This window comes from Schistocerca americana, chromosome X, assembly GCF_021461395.2.
Source record: "Schistocerca americana isolate TAMUIC-IGC-003095 chromosome X, iqSchAmer2.1, whole genome shotgun sequence".
Classification (NCBI taxonomy): Eukaryota; Metazoa; Arthropoda; class Insecta; order Orthoptera; family Acrididae; genus Schistocerca; species Schistocerca americana.
Genome location: NC_060130.1, coordinates 802,464,411 through 802,486,876, shown reverse-complemented (window position 1 = coordinate 802,486,876; position 22,466 = coordinate 802,464,411). Strand labels below are relative to the sequence as shown.

The window sequence follows — 22,466 nt, the reverse complement described above, 5'->3', positions numbered from 1 at the left end:
TTGACATCTTTGGAAATGACATTTTTGACTTTGTTATGTAAGTTTAAGAAGGATATGTTCTCTGTTTTTTTGGCCTACGCTTAAGAATTTGGTAACAACTGTATTATGCACGAGTGCAAATTTGGTTTTCTGCCCTGCAGGATGATTTGAATATGGGTCTCGGCCCGACACCAGCCACTGAATGAATAAAAAGTAAAAATTTGCAACTTAGCCTGGTTTTTCATTCTACTGATTAACAGAAGTTGCTGACCCAAGCTACTCCAGCATGCTGGACGTTTGTTACGTTGTTTTGTTTACAAATACATGTCTGTAGTCCTGTTACATACTGGATTTCCTGTGCCACAGTACTCTTGCACTCCATTAAGGAAGCCAAAAGAAAATGGTGTGGCCCATTGATAAAGTGGAATATCATGTTAATTCATTTCCAGCATATGTGGAAATGTCGCAGTTTTTAGAAGCCAATACAGACGGCTACAAAAAGCATAATTACAACTTTATGACTACCCCTCACATTTGTTCCTCCTGTTAGTACTTTTTCATGTTGTGTGCCAGTGCAACTCTGCCAGTCACAGAATTATATGACACAGCACAAACAGTCTTGCATGTAGTTTGTACCTCAAGAATAGCACAGTATTTACCTACTGAAATATCAGTCTTAGATGATTCTACACAGTTCTGCCATGACATACCAAAACTGTCAGTACGATGGTAAGTGCTTAAAATTCACATCAGAGTAAAGATTATCACACATAAATGAAATAACTTCCTCATTGTTATATCCACTATTAGAGGATTAAAAGATAAATGTCTGCAGTTTCATCTATGTTCATTAGCAATATGAATAATTGACTAAAGTTCTTCCTTCCACAAATGACTTAGGCCATACTAAACAACTTTACAAAATTTAATAATAAGTCAAATTAAAGTAATTAAATTAAAATTTAGACTCATTTACCCTAAACGATTTACAATAAAAATCAATGCTTCATATCTGAAGGCAATATTTGCTCCCCTTTAATGTCCTCCATACCTCAGTTCAGATTCTTCAGTGATCCACTTTCAACAGGCTCATCTTCTGCTGTATTTAGCTCATCATTCCCAACCCATCCCCCTTATCATAAACACAATTTCCTACAAAAATTTGTTTGGTGATGTTTCTTACAGTAGATGGTGGTAATATGGAATGGTAATTTTCAACCACCACTAATTCTTCATCTACGAATCACGAAAGAAGGCTGTATAGTGGAAAGATCTGGGGAAGAATGGATAAATTGGCAGAAGCCAACCTTGGGGAAGATCAGTTTGGATTTCAGAGAAATGTAAGAACACGTAAGTCAGTACTGACCCTACGACTTGTCTTAGAGGATAGGTTAAGGAAAAGGAAATCTACATTTATAATATTTATAGATTTACAAAAAGCTTTTGACAATGTTGACTGGAACACTCTCTTTGAAGTTCTGAAGGTAGCAGGGGTAAAATACCAGGAGCAAAAGTCTATTTAGGCAGTTATACAAGTTGGGAGGCATAAAAGGGAAACAATGGTTGAGAAGGCAGTGAGACAGGGTTCTAGCCTATCGCCAATGTTATTCAATCTCTACATTGAGCAAGCAGTAAAGGAAACAAAAGAAATTTTGAATTAGGGATTACAGTTTAGGGAGAAGTAATAAAAACTATGAGTTTTGCTGATGAGACAGTAATTCTGTCAGAGACAGCAAAGGACTTGGAGCGGCTGAATGGAATGGGCACTATCTTGAAAGGGGGATATAAGGTGAACATCAACAGAAGCAAAACAAGGACAATGGAATGTAGTCGAATTAAATCTGGTGATGGTGAGGAAATTATCTTAGGAAATGAGACACTTAGAGTATTAGATGCATTTCATTATTTGGGCAGCAGAATAACTGATGATGGCTGAAGTAGAGAGGATATAAAATGTAGACTGGTAATGGCAAGAAATGTGTTTTTGAAGAAGCGAAATATGTTAACATCAAATATACACTTTAGTGGTAAAAAGTCTTTTCTGCATGTATTTGTATGAAGTGTTACCATGCATGGAAGTGAAACATGGATAATAAACAATTTAGACAAGAAGGGAATACAACCTCTTGAAATGTGGTGCTACAGAAGAATGCTGAAGGTTAGGATGGTAGATCATGCAATTAATGACGAGGTACTGAACAAAACTGGGGAGAAAAGAAAATTGTTGCACAACCTGACAAGAAGGGATTGGATGATGGCACACTTTCTGAAACGTCAAGGGATCATCAAATTAGTACTGGAGGGAAGTGTGGGCGGTAAAAATCATAGAGGCAGACCAGGGGATGAACACAGTAAGCAGATTCAGAAGGGTGATATTACTAAAATAGTTCATTAAGAGCCAAGACATGGACATCTATATTTCCCATCAAACAGTAAAACTGTTTTCTGCATCAGCTTCTGAAGTGAGTCATCACCTGCTCACAAAATGGTGGAAAATATGCTACTTATGAAAGCATGCAGGCTTTTGTGGCTGTTGTCACTGAAGTTAAAATCTTCTTGGTTGTTAGGCCATGTCATATTTCTTCAAACAATAGATGTTTCAATCTCTCTGCTGGGATCTTCTTCAGCATCTTTTAGTGTCCACTGTAGATTGAGCACTATCAGAGACCAGTGTTGCCTTCTCTTATAACGGGGAGTTTTTCCACACTTGTGCTAGAGAAGTGGGATTGTTCGGTAAAAAACCTTGGCCTACCATTGGTGGACCATTATTTTTGTATAGTAAGAGAAGTTTTCCCATACTAATGCCAAAGAAGGGGTTATTGGCAGTAACTCCTGGGCTACCACTGGTGGGCCAATGTCATCAGATAGAAAAGGATTTTTCCTGCATTTATGTTGGAGAAGAGTTACTGGTTAAAATTCCTCTTGCTGCTATGAGTCAGTGCACACCATTGGCTGGGAGCGAAACGGGCAGAGCACGAGATAGTGAATGTTTATTCAAATGTCTGCAGAGATGGTTTCCAGGATGTTGTTCATATTGCCCGCACGCTGCAGATGAATATTCACTTCATTGATGGTGGGGAGCCATGATGCTGCCTGAAGACTACAGCCAGCCTCTCTATTGAAGTTACATGTGTTCTTAGAAATTTCCATTATTTATCAACCTTTCTTCTATAAATGTTGGTTTCCTTAGCCAGCACATGCACATCATTGAAATCAATGTCGAGGTCACAGTTCTCATGATGTTACCCTAGCACCAACTTCATGCTTTGTTTAATGTGTGTGTGTGGTGTTTGTGTTCCTTAATATGTTCTTTAACAGCCCTCCCTGTTCCACCTAGACACACTTTGCTGCAGCCACACATCATTTCATAGACATCTACACTGTGGGGGCGATCAGGTGCATCCATTTTCTGTCAGAAAATGTCTTTTCCTCTCCCCCCCCCCCCTCTCTCTCTCTCTCTCTCTCTCTCTCTCTCTCTCTCTCTCTCTCTCTCTCTCTAATACTGAAGAAAGTGGTCTGAAGACCATTTTTCCTTAGAATTCTGCTTAGGTGATCAGTGGTCCCACAAACAAACAGTAAAAGCCCAGAAACAAATGGTAAAACCCCAGAGACAAACAGTAAGACTGAGGAGGAGGTTCTTCATCCTTCCTATTACTATAATTAACATTTCACTTAAAAGCCCCAGCTATGAACAAACTGCCATAGCCATTGGCCTTCATTGTCTTCTTTAAAAAATCAAACTCCAGTTCCAAGCTGTCGTCGTTGCTGATACAGAATGCACATGAAGACAGTGTGTCGAGCACTGCTTGCTTCTGAGCTGGATAGTGGTGTGAAATGGCATCTAAATACCTGTGTGTGTTAGTAGGCTTTCTACACACTCTGTTTCCTAGGCTATTGTCAGATCTTCTATATACCAACACATATAGAAACAGGAGACTGACCTCATTCTCAACATCCAAAATAAAGTTTTTTTTTGTGGTGAATACCTCTTAAGAAATTGTGGAACACATGATGCTCTTCTTCGCCATGTGGCCATATATCAAATGTGTCTTCCACATAGCGGAGCCAACAATATTCCATAAAAATGTCAACTGCTACTGGCAACAAGGATGGTTCCATAGCAAGACTGTCAAACTGTTCATAGAATTCACTAATTCATTTAGAATAGCTCAAGCAAAGACATAACCCAATGAAGTCACAGACATCTAGAGCAACCTTCTCACTTATGATCTTCAGTGTATCTGATACTGGTATAAATAATGATGTCGCATTAAAGCTAACAAGAATGTCACTTGCAGCTATCTTCACTGTGCATATCATTTCTAAAAAATGTTTTGAACCTTTGACAAAAGGACTGGTTTTTCCAACTAGATGTCTCAATTTTCCAGACAAATGACTTGCTAAAAAGTAAGTTGGCGAGTTAATTCCACTCACTATAGGTATCAAAGGAACCGATTCTTTGCACCTCTGTCCATTTCGCTTCAAGTTAATGGTGTGGACCCACCAACAGCAGCAGGAGGAATTTTAACCCATAACTGTTCTCCAGCATAAACGTGTGTGAAATCCCTTTCCAACAAATGATGTTGGCCCACCAAAGGTAGCCACAGAAGTTTTAGCCAATAACCCCATTCTTTGGCATTAGTACAGGAAAGCTTCTCTTGTTATCTGATGATAATGGCTCACCAATGGTAGTCAAAGGTTTTTTACCCAATAATCCCACTTCTCCAGCACAAGTGCCAGAAAACTCCCCTTTATCACAGAAGGTGACACTGGTCTCTGATGGTGTCCAATCTACAGTGGACACCACAAGATCCTGAAGAACATTCCAGAAGAGAGATCGAAACATCAATTGTTTGGAGAAATATGACATGGTCTAACAGCCCAGACGATTTTAACTCCAATATGACATCCGACTGCCATTTAATGTTCAAACATGTTCATGTGGTGCATCTCTCTTCTCAAGTGATTGGTAATTGGTGTGTTTTGATTTATGTACATAAAATGTACCTTTGTCAGTCTTCAATGGCAGTTTTGTTCTCATGCATGTGAATGGGGTATTGCTCTAACTTGGCATGCTTACACTTCTTGTATAATCATAGATGAATTCTAATTAAAGCTATCATAAATTGGCTTTCAAAATAAAAGCAGATTTGCAGTAGCTACACAATGAGATTTCTTTTCTCCATCCAAATTTATTTCACGACTACTTACCATGTTCTGACTATCTTCAGGTGATAAAAGAATACTGGTACACATTGCATTACATAATAGCACCTGTGATATCAGAAATATATCACATGCATAGTTTCACAATCTTACAATAACCTGTGCTGATGAGTGTCTGATGTCATCCGACTTACATAAAAAAAACCTGTGATTAAGCATACTACTCATTTTTGGATGTTCTCTACCCCCTGTATTAACCTTACATGATAAGGAAATGTGTGCAAAGAAATAACATAAAAAGTAAGATCATCCAGGCATAGAGGACCACGTGATACAGTTTGAAATTTAAGTAAAAACAAATAAAAATCAGTGAAATGACCTTTATTCTTTGCAACAATAAATGGAGTCAACAGGCCTCAAAATACAACAACAGATGTGCTTTATTTTAGCATAGTACCTTACATATACATCAAAAAAGTAGTTGTCAGTTTGTAGCCTAATCTTGCATTGTGTAGTGATTTTTTTAATGGGTGCCCGAGTAATGTCTATGATATTTGTGTGAAAACCTGTGGCAGCATCTTTAAACATTATTTAATGTTCCCCATTTATGAAAGTAGCACAAAACTTTTCACCACCTTTAAATGTAGAGCAGAACCCAATAAATCCTACAGCTACCCTCTTGTCAAAACATCAAATTCACACTGTTGAAATGTGACATATGGTCATACACCACTAGCATTTACATTGACGATACTGAATCTACCGAGTGAAGAAAGACATCAAACTCACAAGATTGAACAATGTGCAAAAAGTACATGAAACCATAACGAAAGATTGATGGCAGTGAATAGCTTTGAGCCATTGCTGCTCTCTTTGTACTGAACTACCCACATCTTTGAGTAGCAAGAGGCCCAGAATAGCCCATCACCTGAGGCACAGTACCATAAAATATGATGCACATTGAGGTATGCACAGATTAGGAACAGGTGGAGAATGTGTGTGAAGAAGCGTTAGAATCTCTCTGTCCACAGCATCATGTGGTTGCAGACTGAGGGGTCCCAAAATAATCCCAACTGCCATATGCATCACAGCAGCAACTGCCTTTAATAAAGGGACAGGAATAGGGGTTTGCTGAGTCAATCAGGCTAACTTCCAAAGTGTTTTCTAAGCCAGTTTCTTGCCAAATGATTCTCATTTGGGGATAAAGTAAAGATCTCAATAGTTCATGATGTACTACTTAATCTTTACACATATGTATGTGTATATACAAAATAAAACTTTGCATTTTGTTCTGTTTGAATAGAGAACCAACTTTATTACAAGTAAATCCTCCCGGAAACATTTAATATTAGATGTGCTGCTTCCAATTTCCATGGTCTGTGACACAGTGATTTTTGTATTTACTTGGCTTCAGTCACACAACTGGATGACTACATAATATTTATGGTTTCATACCCCTGTATACATTTTTCTTTTTTGCCATCACAACATATATTTCCTGTGTGACCTAGATTTCTTGAATTTTCTTCTCTTAACTGAAAATTGCACAGTCATGACTCGGGACTACACCACTTTCAAAATGGTTCATGCGTACCTGTGGCAATGAACACAGTATTTTTATTCCATATCCAACTTTGCCTCAAGTAACTTGACACTCTCGAGGCACAGTGGTACAATTATACCACTGCCATTTGAAAACCATCATGAAGTGATTCAAATAGGGTTACACTTTAACCCTAAGGAAACTAGAATTCATGTACTCCAGCAACATATGTGAACTGACAGTAAGTATAAATGTAGTTTTCCAACCTTGCTGTTAACAGTTTTTATCTTCTTCTTGCTATACTATTTTTAGCTCTCGATAATAAATTTCCATGTGGCATCTACAAAAAGCGACACTTGCTGAAATTAAGAATGTTATTACATTCCACTTACAATGTGGGTAAAACCAAGTATTGTTGCCTCGCATATGTGCATAACTGAGAGGTCACACAGATTTCAGCATTCCAGTAGAAGCATATACTCAGCTCCTTGTGAATATTAATATGATCAGTGTCTTAATCACTGTGCCAAATAACTTAGTATCAAGCTCAGGAACACTGCTCTCATATCTGTATTATATTTACCTGCCTCGGGTCGACCAAAGTGTCCGATCCCACCGGTCTGCTTTGACCCGTGACTTAAGGCTGTTGTGGTGTGTGACGTCAAGACGGCGCGGAGGTTAGTTCGTGAGAGTGGCGTGTTTGTAGGTGTCATTTTGATGCGATCGGTGGTGCTCTCTGGTGGTGTGTTAGGTGATGTTTTTGGTTTAGTTTGCGAGTGTGGCGTCGTGTGTGAATTTTGTTAAATTGCTTTTTTATGTCTTTGGTAGGTATGGATATGACTGACAGGGTCAACAGTTTTCGGTTATCGGCTATGATGGGGGACAGTGCGTTGTCTCTAATAAAATTTCTTCAACTATTCGGATTTTTGGATGAAGTCGTGAAGTGTTCAGTATATCGTGAAGAAATGAGGCTCACTTAAAGTTCCGGCATCTCGGACCAGTGACGGCTGTATGTGGAGATGTCGTAAGGATAGCAGGTCAAGGGAAGTGTTTGATCCCAGTGTGTAGCTGTGAATGTTGGTATTGGTATCGGGAGATGTTTTTGAGCTATATAGAAGTGTTAGGTCCTAATTTATGGGATCGGGAGCTGCTGTTGAGCTATATAGGTCAAGGGAAATGTTCTCCCAATTTATGATATCGGGACCTGCTGTTGACCTATATACGTCAAGGGAAGTATCCGATTCCATGTGATATTGTGTTTAGTGGTATTTGGGGAGCTTTGTGATGTCTGTTTTTTTCGTCGTTTTGCGTGGTCTTGTATGGGGGTGGGTGTCTAAATTAGTTTATATTTAGTTTGTCCCCACCCAAAAACCTCCTATTTCCCGTGCTTGTCCCATTAGTGTTGTTAGGCTTTTTGTGGAATGTGTGTGTGTTTGTTTTTCGATGTATTTTTGTCCTCATAATGTGTACGTAACGACTTTATATGCGCTATATTGGAATCGTGGTTTATGGTCGTTTCCGCCATATTTGTGATGTCATGCGTCAAAGCAGATGGGTGGGATTGTACGCTTCCATATTTCCCCTACCTCTTGGTACATTGCCTTAAATGTGAATCATCACCTGACCTCTCATTCATTTACATTATATCAGTCAGTATTCTCCATTATCATGAAGAGCTGAAAAAAGCTTCACTGTGTAAATATATGTCCCTCTGAATGAATAAGCATACAATGTGTAATGCACAGATAAGTTACCTTTTAACATAAAAGTAAGTGAATGCCTCATAAGCTCATGACTGACTCACCAATAAGATACACTATGTTATTAATTACTATCCCATAAATACAAATACATACCTTCCCAAAATCAGATGCTGATATATCTGTGGTATGAGGCCATATTATATCTGGAAGCAGACTGTATGTTCCAACATCAAGATTGGAATCATATCTTGCTGCTGCACCATCAACAACAATATTTGTCTCCATTTCAGAATCATCATTCATTCTGGAAAATTAAGCATAATAGTCTTCATCTTCCGTGGATTAACACTTTCAGAGTTTTAATGACCCTTTTAGTTACAAATTTACTGATGATTAAAAAAACACTATTATATCTCTCTCTCTCTCTGATCCACTATTTCTTGCGCACAGACACACACACACACACACACACACACACACACACACACACACACACACACACACATTTGCTCTCTTTGTTTTAAAGTCTGGCTCAGAACAGATGCTACATAGCCAGCCAAACCACTTCTCAGTGCAAATCTACCACCATATTATCATCTCAGATTAACACACCGCACTTCATATGTGTATTATGAAAGTAGTTGTGCAACGTCCTACTTCTGCAATGAATTGACTGCCGTTATGAATGCACAGACAAACAGACTTCATTTATAAATATCTGTTCATCTGTATTATAGTAAAACAAGTTCCAGAAAGATTTACTGTTTTTATTTTCATTGCGTACATTTACATTTCTGCATTTTTAGCAACACAAAAGGATTTAGTATACGGTTGGCATCATTATGCACTAATCTTCAAAGTTACTTTTTCTGCAGTCAGACAAGAGATTAGTGACCAGAAATGTTGTAAAATCACCTTTAAGCTCTTATGACTGCTCAAATATGTATATAACTTTCAACAAAAAATAACAAAACATATATGTAACCAAAATAGTTAATATTAGATATCACTCTATAAGCAAACACACACACACACACACACACACACACACACACACACACACTCTCCCCCCCCCCCCCCTCCGCCCCCATGACACCTGTACCTGTGGCAAGGTAGATTGAAGAGGGAGGGAAAGGGGGAGAGGCATCCCTGGCCCACTAGCTCCTAGAGAAAGCAAAAAATTTAGTGTAGTCAGGTGTTTTTCTTTTAAGACAATGATTTAAAAGCTGGTATTACACAGGTCTTTAACAGGGTCGGAACGAACTTTTTTATGACTGCTTATTTGGTTGGCATCATTATGCACTAATATTCAAAGTTATTATTTTTGCAATCAGACTAGGGATTAGTGACGAGAAATGTTGTAAAATCACCTTTAAGGTCTTCTGACTGCTCAAGTATATATAGCATGCAACAAAAATCAACAACCCCTATATGAAACCATATGTTAAAAAATTTGGAATTATTAATATTGTATCTTTCAACACAAACACATTACGAAGGGTGCCCATACCCGTGGGGGCTCCCTCCACAAGTTCTCAGGGAAACGAAAAAAATATAATGAAGGTAGGGATTTTTCTTTCAACACAATGATTATGCAGGTTCTTAACAGGATCAGAACTGGAACTTTTTTATGTCTACTTATACGATTGATATCATTACGCACTAATCTTCAACGTTAACATTTCTGCATTCAGACCAGGGCTTGGTGACCAGAAATTTTATAAAATCACCTTAAACCCCTTCTGATTGCTCAAGTATGTATACTGTGCACTAAATGATCACACACACACACACACACACACACACACACACACACACACAAGGGCGCCAATACAGGGGAGGAGGGTAGGGTAGGGTTGGGGGGGGGGGGGGGGGTGGAGGTAGCATCCCCCTATATACACATTTTGCCATTTTACGGCTATTCACAAGTCGCCACTCGTCTTCCAAAATATTAGAAATATTGTAGGTAGGTAGCTGGCTGGCTGGCTGGCTGACTGGCTGCCTGCCTGCCTGCCTACCCCACCCACCCTACCGCCGCAGGTCTAGCCCTAGCTGGCACCGCACCTCCCTCCCTCCCTCCCTCCCTCCCACACCCTCAACCAAGTAGCGTATCGGCGTCCTTGTATAACAGAAGACTACAAAGTTGCAAACCAGTAGTGCCGAAACTCGGCAGGTGGTGCCATTGTTGCGGCGTGTGATACAACATAGGCCGCAACATAACTTCCACACCAACATGCAACTAAAATGATGAGACCACATCTCTATTACATCAATGGCTGCCCAATACAAAATCATGTTTTCGGGAAATTGGAGTTGTCAAAAATGAATAATCGGTTACTTTTATTTACAAACCTGACACAATGTAACTAATTTCACCTGCAATCGATACTCAGATAAGGCCAATGTAGCAATAGGCGACAACAAGCAAAAGTTTACAGAGTACACCTGAGCACTACTTCATCATCCACACAACTGTAACCCTCAACATGACAGCCGTTAACGATTGACACTTGGTTTGACAAACGTAAACTTTGGAAATACACAAACGATACAAACCAAAGATGAACCCTAGCGGCGCTGAAGTAGTGACTAGTCGAAACTTCACGATAAAACGATATCGAAATCTTTTTTTATTTTTATTGGATTCTAGCATAGATGTCGAAATCACAACCTCACGAGCCTACTATTGTCCGCGAATATTATCTCTTCAACTTCAGTTAATCTATGCTTTCTAAATTTTAATAACCCTTTTAGTTACCAATTTATTGATGATCGGAAAATAAACACTACTATCTAAATAATAATAAGCAATTCAAAGACATGATCTCAATCTACATAATACCTAAAATCAAAGCTGCTCCTTAGCCACATCCAAGTGTTTGTTCACCAGTATTTATTTGTTTAATATCTATCTTTAAGCATACTGCCCAGTGAAGTGAGTGAAGTGTTATGAAACAATGTGTGTATAGTGTGTTCAGTGACTGATACTGAGATATGAGTGAACAATGAGGCATTACATTATTTAATAAGTTATTCGCAAAATAAGTATTGTATACCAGGAGTAAATCTAATGATTGTCTCTAACTACAAGTCTATAAATATATGTGTATATGAATTAGCTTATTTTAAATTGATCTAAATTTGTAAATACTTTGACATGTCCTACATGTAAAAAGAGATCTACGGATGAATAAAGCTACTGCTACTACTACTACTACTACTACTACTACTACTACTACTACTACTCTTCCCCACCATGCAGATTTTTCATTGCAAAATCATGTCTGTTGAAATGAAATACACTACATGGTTGAGGGGAGGAGGGAGGGAGGGAGGTGCGGTGGCGGCTAGGGCTAGACCTGTGGTGGGGGGAAGGAGGGTTGGGCAACCAGCCAGCTACAATATTTCTAATATTTTGGAAGACGAGTGGCAGCTTGTGAATAGCCGTAAAATGGCAAAATATGTGTATATAGGGGGATGCTGCCCCTACCCTGCCCTACCTTACCCTACCCTTACTTCCCTCCCTCCTGTATTGGCGCCCTTGTGTGTGTGTGTGTGTGTGTGTGTGTGTGTGTGTGTGTGTTTGTGTGTTGTGTGTGTGTGTGTGTGTGTGTGTGTGTGTGTGTGTGTGAACATTTAGTGCACAGTATACATACTTGAGCAATCAGAAGGGGTTGAAGGTGATTTTATAAAATTTGGTCACCAAGCCCTGGTCTGGCTGCAGAAATACTAACATTGAAGATTAGTGCATAATGATATCAATGGTATTCAGAAGATAATCCTGGACATTAATAGCTGTGCATGTTGCTAGAATAACTCCAGATTGTACAGGTTTCCTGATACCCCTGTTTCCAATTTTCAAACAGCGACATGACACTCTTAAGGAACTGTGCAGCATCATTGTGTTTGTCCTCAACGGCTCTACTCATTGCAGTTTTCTATGCCTTGAGGTCATTAATTTAAACCAATGGAAAATTGTGGCCATGAAAAACGCTGTTGATGTGGCAGAATCTTCAGGTACATGTTCCTCTATTGCATACCGTAACGCTGATGCAAAGCTGTGATTTAAAAGTGCGTAAGCAGGACCAACCTTCATATTATCATAATGCCCTGGCCTTATGACATAGCTTTATTCATCTGTAGATCTCTTTTTACAAGGACATAGGACATGTCAAAGTATTTACAAATTTAGATCAATTTAAAATAAGCTAATTCATATACACATACATTTACAGACTTGTAGTTAGAGAGAATCATGAGATTTACAATTGGTATACAATACTTATTTTACAAATAACTTATTAAATAATGTAATGACTCATTGTTCACTCATATCTCAGTATCAGTCACTGCACACGCTATACACACATTGTTTCACAACACTTCACTCACTACACACACACACACACACACACACACACACACACACACACACACACACATACACACACTGGTGATCTGTGGACCATTTTCTGTACCCCAATTTCGCATTTGCTATCCTGAAAATCTGAGTCAGCATCCCTCCATAATGAGTGAGATGTTGAGCTCAGAAAGAGGAAGAAGTGTTAGTAATGTGCCATGCATAGCTTGGGGATAAGTATTTCTAGAAAAGGAAAAAAGAAGGAAAAAACAAAGTGAAGATGTTGTGTGGAATGTTGGATATTTTATAATCATTATTATTATTTTTATTTATTTGTGTAACATTTTTTATCATACCCCTACTCTGTTTTAGCTAAGTAATCCTTCACTGTATAAAATGCATTGCATAACAGGTACTTTTTAGTTGCCTCTTTAAAGAAATGTATATTTGCAATTTCTTTAATCTCTTTTGGTAATTTATTGTACAGATTTATTCCTTGGTAGAAAATGTTGTTTTGAGTTTTCTGTTTATTTTTTCTTGGTAAATGTAAGTTGAGTCCATCTCTTGTTGCATGGTCATGGACAGAGCTGCTTGTGCAGTAATTACTAATGTTATTTTTGATGCATACAACTGACTGTAAATGTGTTCACATGGAGCAGTTAAAATCCACAGTGTTCTGAACAGATCTTTACAATGAGGTCGACAAGTATTTTTGGCTATTATTCCTATGGCTCTTTTCTGGAGTTAGAAAATTGTATTAATAATTTTTGCATTTGTTCCCCAAAAAAGCATGCCATAGTTGAGAATTGAGTGTTTATATGAATAATATGTAACTAAAAGGCACTGCATGTTACACACTGATGATAGGATTCTAAGGGCTTAACATGCTGATGACATTCTGTTTGCAAGTACCTTTGTGTGTTCACACCACTTCAACTGACAATCAATATTCATTCCTAGAAATTTTGCATTTGTTACAGTCTTTAGATGTGCCATCTACATTTAATTTACCATTGTAATTTTTCCTCTTAAACTTGAAGTTCATGGCATTAATTTTTTTATGTTCAATGTCACTTTATCACTTATTGACCAATCATAAATTTCCTTGAGAGTTTCATTTGTTTTCTTGGTAAAGAGTTCTCTTGTTTTCTCAGTGACTACAATATTGCTGTCATCAGCAAAGAGGATTTTTTCATCATGAGTAACACTACTGGGAAAGTCATTGATGTATATCAGGAACAGTATTGGTCCTAATATGCTACCTTGCAGAACCCCTATATTAATGTATTTTGGTTCTAATAAGTGTTTTACAAAATGTTTAGATCTATTTAAAATATGTGTTATGTCTACTCTTTGTACCCTATCGAAACCAGTTATTAGCTACCCCTCTTATTCCTAATGCTTCTTATTTATTTAACAGAATCTTGTGATCGACTGTATCAAACGCCTTAGAAAGATCCAAAAATATGCCTGTCACACACTCATCTTTATCAAGAGCATCAAGTACAACTTTTGAATATTCTACTATGCCTGACTCTGTATTTTTGCCACTTCGCAAACCAAACTGTGACTCACTTAAAAGATTGTATTTATTCAGGTAATTCATTAATCTGTCTTTCATAATTGCTTCTACTATTTTTGAGAATGCTGACAGCAGGGAAATGGGCCAGTAATTTTCTGTCCTCTGCATCACCTTTCTTAAGCAAAGATACAACTCTTGGCTGTATGAACTGCTCTGGAAATGTTCTTGATGTGAAGGATTCATTTATTATATTTGTTAAGGGGCCTTGTATAATCCCTATGCATTGTTTCAGTACACAGATTGGTACTTCATCTAAGCCTACTAGCTTTTAATTTTTTAGTTTTTGAATTGATTTACAGACTTAATTCTCTGAGGTTGGAAGTAACATCATTGTATTTAGTGCAACGTTATTTAAAGGTGTTATATTTGTTTGGGGGAATTTTTGCTGTAACTTATCTGCAATACTTGAAAAATGCTCGTTTACATGGTTTGCTAAGTGCTGTGGATCATTTATTACTTTATCCCCCTCCCTTAGCAGAACGTTGTTCTGCATTTGTTTGCCTCTCCCCGTTTCCTTTTTTATAACATCTTCAGACTGCTTTGCTTTTCTTCTGCACATTATATATTATTTTGTCATTAAATGACTTTTTTGCAGCAATCAGCACCTTCCTATAGATCTTTTTGAATCTATGATAGAAATTTAAGAATTCTGGATCATTGCGAATCTTTTTCATGGAACTGAGGTGTTTAAGTGTTTGGGAGGACTTCTTAATACCTGCTCTTATCCACGTCTTTTTGTGGGATGTTGATACAGACATGCATACTTTTGGAAATTCCTTTTCAGAGTTCAATTTAAACAATGTGGAGAATTTAGAGAATTTCGTATTCACATCGGTTTCCTTATATGCTTCATCCAAGCTTTGTTTTTCTAGTTCCTTTGAAAAATCTTTTATTTTGATTTCTGATAGATTTCGTGTGTAGGCTTGTCGTTTAGGGAATGATTCGATGCCTGACTTTACTGTTGTTATTTGACAGAGATGGTCTGATAGTCCGAGATCTTTTACAGCTACATTACATTTGTCCCTGTCCATATTTGTGGCCACATATTCAACTACTAATGAAGTTGTTGTAGTAACACTTGCACTATTGACCAATAGGGACATACCAAAACTTTGAAGGATGCATATGAAGGTGCTGCTGGATTCATTTATGATGTTAGTGTTTATGTTAATGTCCCCACACAGAATTATGTTGACCTTTGTACTTCAGACCTTATCTAGAACTTCTGTTAACATATTGAAAAAAGTGTACACATTCCACTGGGAGATCTATACACACACGAAAGGATTAATTTCTTCTTGATATCAAGCTCTGTTAATTCAATAGCTGATATTTCAAAGTGTTTGTCTTCACTTACAGTACTGAGGTATGTCTTAATTTGAACAGTGTTCCTTTTCTGAAATAAATGCATGATCCTCCACCCCTTGAGGTAGTATTGCACTAAGAGATTGCCTTTTCATACAATGATAATACTACATGTTGGATTTCTGTCTCTACACCAGTGCTCAGTAATATAAACTACTGTGCAGTTCAAAGATTGGAGCTCAACTTCTAATAGTTGTATTTTATTTTTTATTGATTGCATGTTTTGATGGATGATTGTTAAGTCTGTGAAATGTTACTGTTTCCAATGGTTTGTTTTTCTTTGTGATATCAGGTATATGTGATATTTGAGGTGTTAAAATCTGTCTTACGAGTGACTGTTTCAGTATTTTTTAAAGTGCTGGAAATACTCTTTAGGCAGGGAAGCCTGTTGTCTAGATTTATCCTAAAATAGACCTACTTTTCCTACTTATGACAACAGGTATTTGACCATGTGTGGCCCGATATCCACCCCCTATACTTTCATGAATCAGCTGCACCAATCTTCCCTTCCCAGTCCTGTTTAGGTGTAGGCCATGCCTAGTGACGCCCCATCTGCTGATAGTCCTGACAGGCACCAGAGAAACATGAGCAAAATTGACTGTACTCAGAGCCATCCGTAAACCCACGTTGATTCGCCTCACAGCTCCATCAAGGTGTGGTCGACTATGACGCTGGAACAGCTCAGCAAAGTGCACATTGGTGCCATGAGTCAGGGAAGCTATCTTGACCAGGTCACCACCTATGTCATATTCCCCATCCCTATCCAAACTGTTTCCCACCCCACCCACTATCAGTACATGGTCCTCTTTTGTAAAGTCCTCACATAAAGACCCTAAGTCCTCTATCACATGACTTAGCACTGCATTTGGCTTGAAGATTCTGGTGGCATGGTACGCTGCCCCTAAACGTTCCTGTAGCTGAGGGCCTACACCTCGCCCATGGCTACTACCTAGCAGCAGCACTTTCTCCTTCCTAACACTTTGTACATTCCTAGGCTTCTTGGCCTTGGTTGAAGCGTGCTGCACATTTCCTGCTTCTCGTTCTACCTGAGGCTCTTCTCCACTTAACTCTGGCAGTGGTAGGTAAAGAACTAAATTCTTTCCTGTGGCAATAAATTATGAAGTGTGAACGATTGGTCTGATGGTAGAAATTATTGTATGAGATATGGGTGGACAAAATCAGGCACTGTGGCGTGAATGTGGTATTATTGCTGGCTGTTATAATGAAACAAAGAATTTCTGCCAACATCCATTTTCTCCAGAGTGGAAGCTGTACTTCATGCCTGACGTAGCTCGTATCTTGAGGACTGTGAGGAATCACCTAACTAATTCCGACCACATTATCCTACCACAGCAAGTAGCTGCAGATATTAATTTGGTGGGACCGGTAGTCTCGATTGATCCTATCAAAAAACTGTACGAGTTTGACAAGGAAAAGAAATTAAATATTGCTTGGGATTTAAATGATAATGTCATAAGGCCAGGGCATTATGATAATATGAAGGTTGGTCCTGCTTATGCACTTTTAAATCACAGCGCTGCAGTAGCGTTACAATATGTAATAGAGGAACATGTACTTGAAGATTCTGCCACATCAACCGCGTTTTTCATAGCCACAATTTTCCATTGGTTTAAATTAATGACCACAAGGAATAGGAAAACTGCCATGAGTAGAGCCGTTGAGGACAAACAATGATTCTGTACAGTTCCTTAAGAGTGTCATCTCGCTGTTTGAAAATTTGAAAGTTGGAAACCTGTACAATCTGGAGTTATTCTAGCAACACGCACAGCTATTAATGTCCAGGACTATCTTCTTAACGAAAAAAGTTTCCAGTATGTTCTGTTGTGCAGGCAGTCGCAGAATGCTCTGGAAAACTTTTTCAGTATCGTTCGAGCCAGTTATCCTGTTCCAGATTGTCTCAGTTTCAAGATGATACTGCGGCTTTTTGCTGTGTCATAGTATTTTCGTCCCAGTCGCCATTGAAGTTATCAGACAGAAGATGCTGAATTTCTTGTCGACTACTTGGATCACAGACGGACTTACGATGAAGCAGAAGGCATAGACGATGCAGACTTGCTTGCAAGTGCGAATTCAGACGTAATCGATGTTGAAGAAATGCCACCTGAGGAAGCACAGTCTCTACATTATTGAACAGGCAGAGCAATAATGCAAGTGAAGCAAAAGTATTTGCTTTGTGAAGCGTGCCGAGAATGACTTTCAGCAAAGGAGAAGTCTGAATGTGAAGCAGTACAAAGACTCACTGAACTAAAAAATTACTCAGCTCAAGACAGCTTGGAATGCATTTCCCAAGAAATATTTCGCATTATTTAGATGACAGCAAAAGTCTTTCGTGTGAATGAAAAACTGTTCCTGGAATCTAAGTTGTCCCTCCAAGCACTGGAGGCAGTTGCACACAAATCATTCGAGGAACTCATTCAGAATATTCGTTCTTGACACAGTGTCATGGACAGAATTGTACATGAATTTTTGAAGACTCGAATTTACATTCTTCTGAGGAAATATAACTGCCACATACAGAGGGGTGCCAAAGCAAAGTGCGGTAGTAGAAGTGTTGGTATGAGAAATGCAGTAAAGGTATTTTAAGAAGAAGAAATTTATTGTCGTTCATATGTTTTAGCTAAATTGATGTACCAGTAATTTGTAATTTTGTGTTTTTTATTTTTAATTACGAATAACTACCAGTATTTGTAACAAACAAGCATTAAAAAAGGAAATATGCAAATCGAAGTATGTATTTGTATTTTAATATGTACTGTAAGTAATGTATGTGCCTCAGAAGACCTTGACTGGAGTCTAACATTAGAGCACTTTTCACAAAGGTCAGCGTGAGAAAAAAATGCCATTGCGCAGTAGGCCTAAAATGGCGGCGGCCGGCAGGTTGGCGGTACTCTCCCGTATATAGGGTTCTAGGTATTTTCGTGACCACGGCAAACTTCCCAGTAGACGAATTAAAGTAGAAACTATTTATATGTTCGGTTGAATCATTCACTACGCGTTTTGGAAAGTAATATTGCCTTTTCTATCTTTGAAAGTGACAACCTTCCACATTATACTTGTTATTTACATTGTGGTACACTGCATAGTACGAAAAAGTATTTAAGAAGCTCCACTAACGCTACTTAAGAGTGCTGGTTGTGTGGAGTTTGTCCTAATTTGTGGGAAAAACTACAAATATTACAGTATTTTCGTTGTTTGAAAGTGGGAACGTGTCAGCTACTCACTAGTTATTTACATGGTGGTATCTATTACAAAAAGTAGGTTAAGGAGAAGCTCCCCCACTGGTAAATAGATGTGATGGCTGTGTGAAGTACGTTCGAATTTGTGCGAAAAATTACAATTCACTGCCAGGAAGTAAACTTCTTCCTTTTCTCTTGAAAGTAACTGAAACACCAGCAGTAATATGCCTGCACCAGTACCAGAATATATTTCGCCTGCATATGTGCTTCATTTGAAGACGTTCTTGTGAGGAAAAGACGTCTTCTAAAATAATTAGCATATAAATTTTGTATTATATTTCATAGGTGGCTGACAGTGAGTCTGAGTCACTTTTTAATTCTTCGTTTCTCACATGTGTCAGTCTTTTTTGTTCTGATGACTATTGGTAGACCGAGCGAGGTGGCGCAGTGGTTAGACACTGGACTCGCATTCGGGAGGACGACGGTTCAATCCTGCGTCCGTCCATCCTGATTTAGGTTTTCTGTGATTTCCCTAAATCACTCCAGGCAAATGCAGGGATGGTTCCTCTGAAAGGGCACGGCCGACTTCCTTCCCCATCCTTCCCTAATCCGATGAGACCAATGACCACGCTGTCTGGTCTCCTTCCCCAAAACAACCAACCAACCAACCAACTATTGGTAGTTTATTTTTACCAGATAATCAACATGTTTTGAATATTCATTCCCATTTCCGTGTTTCAAGCTTAATTTGTAACTCCCAGTAGCTCACAGAACCATGAAATGAATAATAAAATATTGGAGATGGCAGGACTCGAACCAAAACAACAACTACGCTATACTGAAATTCGTCAGGTGATGAAATGCAGCTTTGTTACCAAAAGGCCAGACATTTTCTAAAAAAACAAGAGTTCCAGCCAGACATTAAAAAGAGAATCGAAATGCTGGAAAAAGGCGGACGATGGGTGATGCTGTGTTCTTCCGTTTTGTGAAGTGCACAATATTTCATTTTTGAATATTTAAAGCGAGTTGCCAGTCTTTGCATCACTTTGAAATCTTATCAAGATCTGACTGAATACTTGTGTAGTTCTTTTTGCGACAATATCTCATAACAGATAACTGAATTACCTGCGAAAAGTCTGTAATTACTAATAGCATTTTTTGCAAGGTCATTAATATACAACTTGAACGGCAAGGGTCCCAAAGAAAATTCCTAAGCGAAGCCTAAAGGTACTTCTGCATTGGTCGATGACTCTGCATCTAAGATAACATGCTGGATCCTTCCTACCAAGAAATCCTCAACCCAAACCCAAATTTTGATTGATTTCTCTGGATTTTCATTTGTAAAGGATCATTTGGAAACGAAGTTCTGTATTTTTGCTTTTGCTTTGCTACTCTCAGCATCAGTCCCTGTCTCACCCATAAATTTCTCTACACTTAATTTTAGTACCACTAAGAGCCTTGACATATGACCAGAATTTCTTTGGGTTTTTGTCAGGGTTCCTTCAATAATATTTTGCTACAGTAGTTGTCGAAGGCTTCACATATTGCCTTCTTGGGCGCCAAATGCGATTCATTCAGCATCTTCCTATCTCTAGCTATATGCTATGTTTTACACCTATTACACAGTAGTCTCTGTATCTTTAGAAGTCTTTTTCACAGTGATTGTATACCATAGAAGGTCCCTCCCATTATGAATTGTTCTACTATGAAAATATCTATCAAATGCATTCTTCTAAACTCGAGCTGCAGTTCTTCTAGAGCTAAATGCTTCGAGCTCTTTATAGTGTTTCGACACTACTGCCTCTGTATCTAGTTTTTTGTCTGTTTAAGTGCAACACACGCCATTAAAACCTTCCTGTAATACTGCATGTATGTATTGTCCTCACTTCAGGAGGACAGTGCCAAGAGGTTTGGTATTTAAACCAGGACATTGGCACAAAGTCTGGTAATCCGGAACCTTAAGCCACCATCTCTCCTGCCTTGCCAGCCAAATACTAGCAGTGAAAATTTTTTCGATCACCTGGATTATGAACCTGCTTACCCCCAGTCGAGCACAACTGTACAAGTATGTGTTAGCGACCTCAGCCACAGAGGTAGTTTCTGAATTTTGTTTACTGAAAATAGAAATCCTTCTAATTGTTTGAGTAGCTCAAAAGTTTTACTGAGTCTTACCCAGATAACATGCATGCAATTTCAATTTGTATCCTGGTGGATTTGAGTGTCTTGTCTACTGTGACAAATACTCCACCTCTATTAACCATTAGCCTACAACTTGACATTATTTCCTCAATTATTTGTTGGATGCATTCTAATCTCTGTCATCCCTTGCAGTTTTTACCCTCTGTAGCTCCTTCTAGTACTATGGAAGTTATTCCCTGATGTCTAAACACATGTCCTATCATTTTGTCCCTTCTTCTTCTCAGTGTTTTCCATACGATCCTTTCTTCGTCAATTCTGTGGAGATCCTCCTCATTCATTATCTTATCAGTCTACCTTAATTTCAACATTCTCTTATACGACCACAAATTTATCTCCTATTCCGATTTTCCCACAGTCCATGATTTACTACCATGCAACTGCTGCACTCCAATCATACATTGTCAGAAATTTCTTCCGCAAATTAATGCTTATGTTTTACACCAGTAGACGTCTCTTGGGTATAAATGCCCTCTTTGCATGTACTAATCTGCTGTTTATTTTCTTCTTGCTTCGTCCATTGTGGGTTTTTTTGCTTCCAAGTTTGCACCATTCCTCAACTTCATCTCCTTTGCGATCATCAATTTTGACTTTAAGTTCCTTGCTGTTCTCATTTCTACTACTTCTCATCACTTTTGTCTTTTTATGGTTTACTCTCAGTCCATATTCTGCACTGATTAGACTTCTCAGCATATCCTGTAATTCGGCTTCACTTTTACTGAGGACAGCAGTATCATCAATAAATCTTATCATTGGCATCCTTTCATTATGAACTGTAAGACCACTCTCGAACCTTTCTTCCGTTTCTAGCATAGCTTCTTCAATGTATGGACTGAACAATAGGAATGAGAGACTGCACACATGTCTTACACACTTTTTAATCCATGCACTCCATTCGTCATCTTTCAGGCTTATTGTTTTCTCTTGGTTCTTGTATGTGTTGTATATTAATCGCGTTTCTCCACAGTTTACGCTATTTTTCTTAAATTTCAAACATCTTTCACCGTTTTCTATTGTCTAACACTTTTCTAGGTCGACATAACGTATGAGTGTATTTTTTTCAGCCTTGTTTCCATCATCAAGTGCAAAGTCAGAACTGCCTCGCTGATGCCTTTCTCTTTCTTAAAGTCATACTAGTCATCATCTAACAGATCCTTCATTTTCTTTTTTATTCTTCTCTATGTTATTCTTGTCAGCAGCTTGGATACATGAGCTGTTAAGCTGATTTTGCGATAGCTCTCGCACTGATCGGCTCTTGCTATCTTCGGAATTGTGTGGATGATATTTTTCTGAAGGTCTGATGTTACATCGCCAGTTTCATAGATTCTCCACACCCCAAGGATTTTAGAAATTCTGATGGAATGTTATCTATGGC

General features: G+C 38.4%; 1 protein-coding gene across 3 annotated transcripts in view; it reads right to left on the bottom strand.

Annotated features, from left to right (window-relative positions):
* LOC124555042 overlaps nt 1–10,932 on the bottom strand; it is a 126,579-nt gene extending 115,647 nt beyond the window's left edge. For 2 of the 3 annotated variants that reach the window (XM_047128811.1, XM_047128812.1), the window contains exons 1-2: nt 10,744–10,932; nt 8,545–8,695 (exon numbers count right to left, since the gene is read on the bottom strand). In XM_047128811.1, the coding sequence (XP_046984767.1) occupies nt 8,545–8,694 (150 nt within the window). In that variant the 5' untranslated portion in view covers nt 8,695; nt 10,744–10,932. Of the gene's footprint in view, nt 1–8,544; nt 8,696–10,743 lie in introns of those variants that run through there. The other variant, XM_047128813.1, reaches the window with a different exon arrangement.
* Between the last annotated feature and the right edge of the window lie 11,534 nt (nt 10,933–22,466).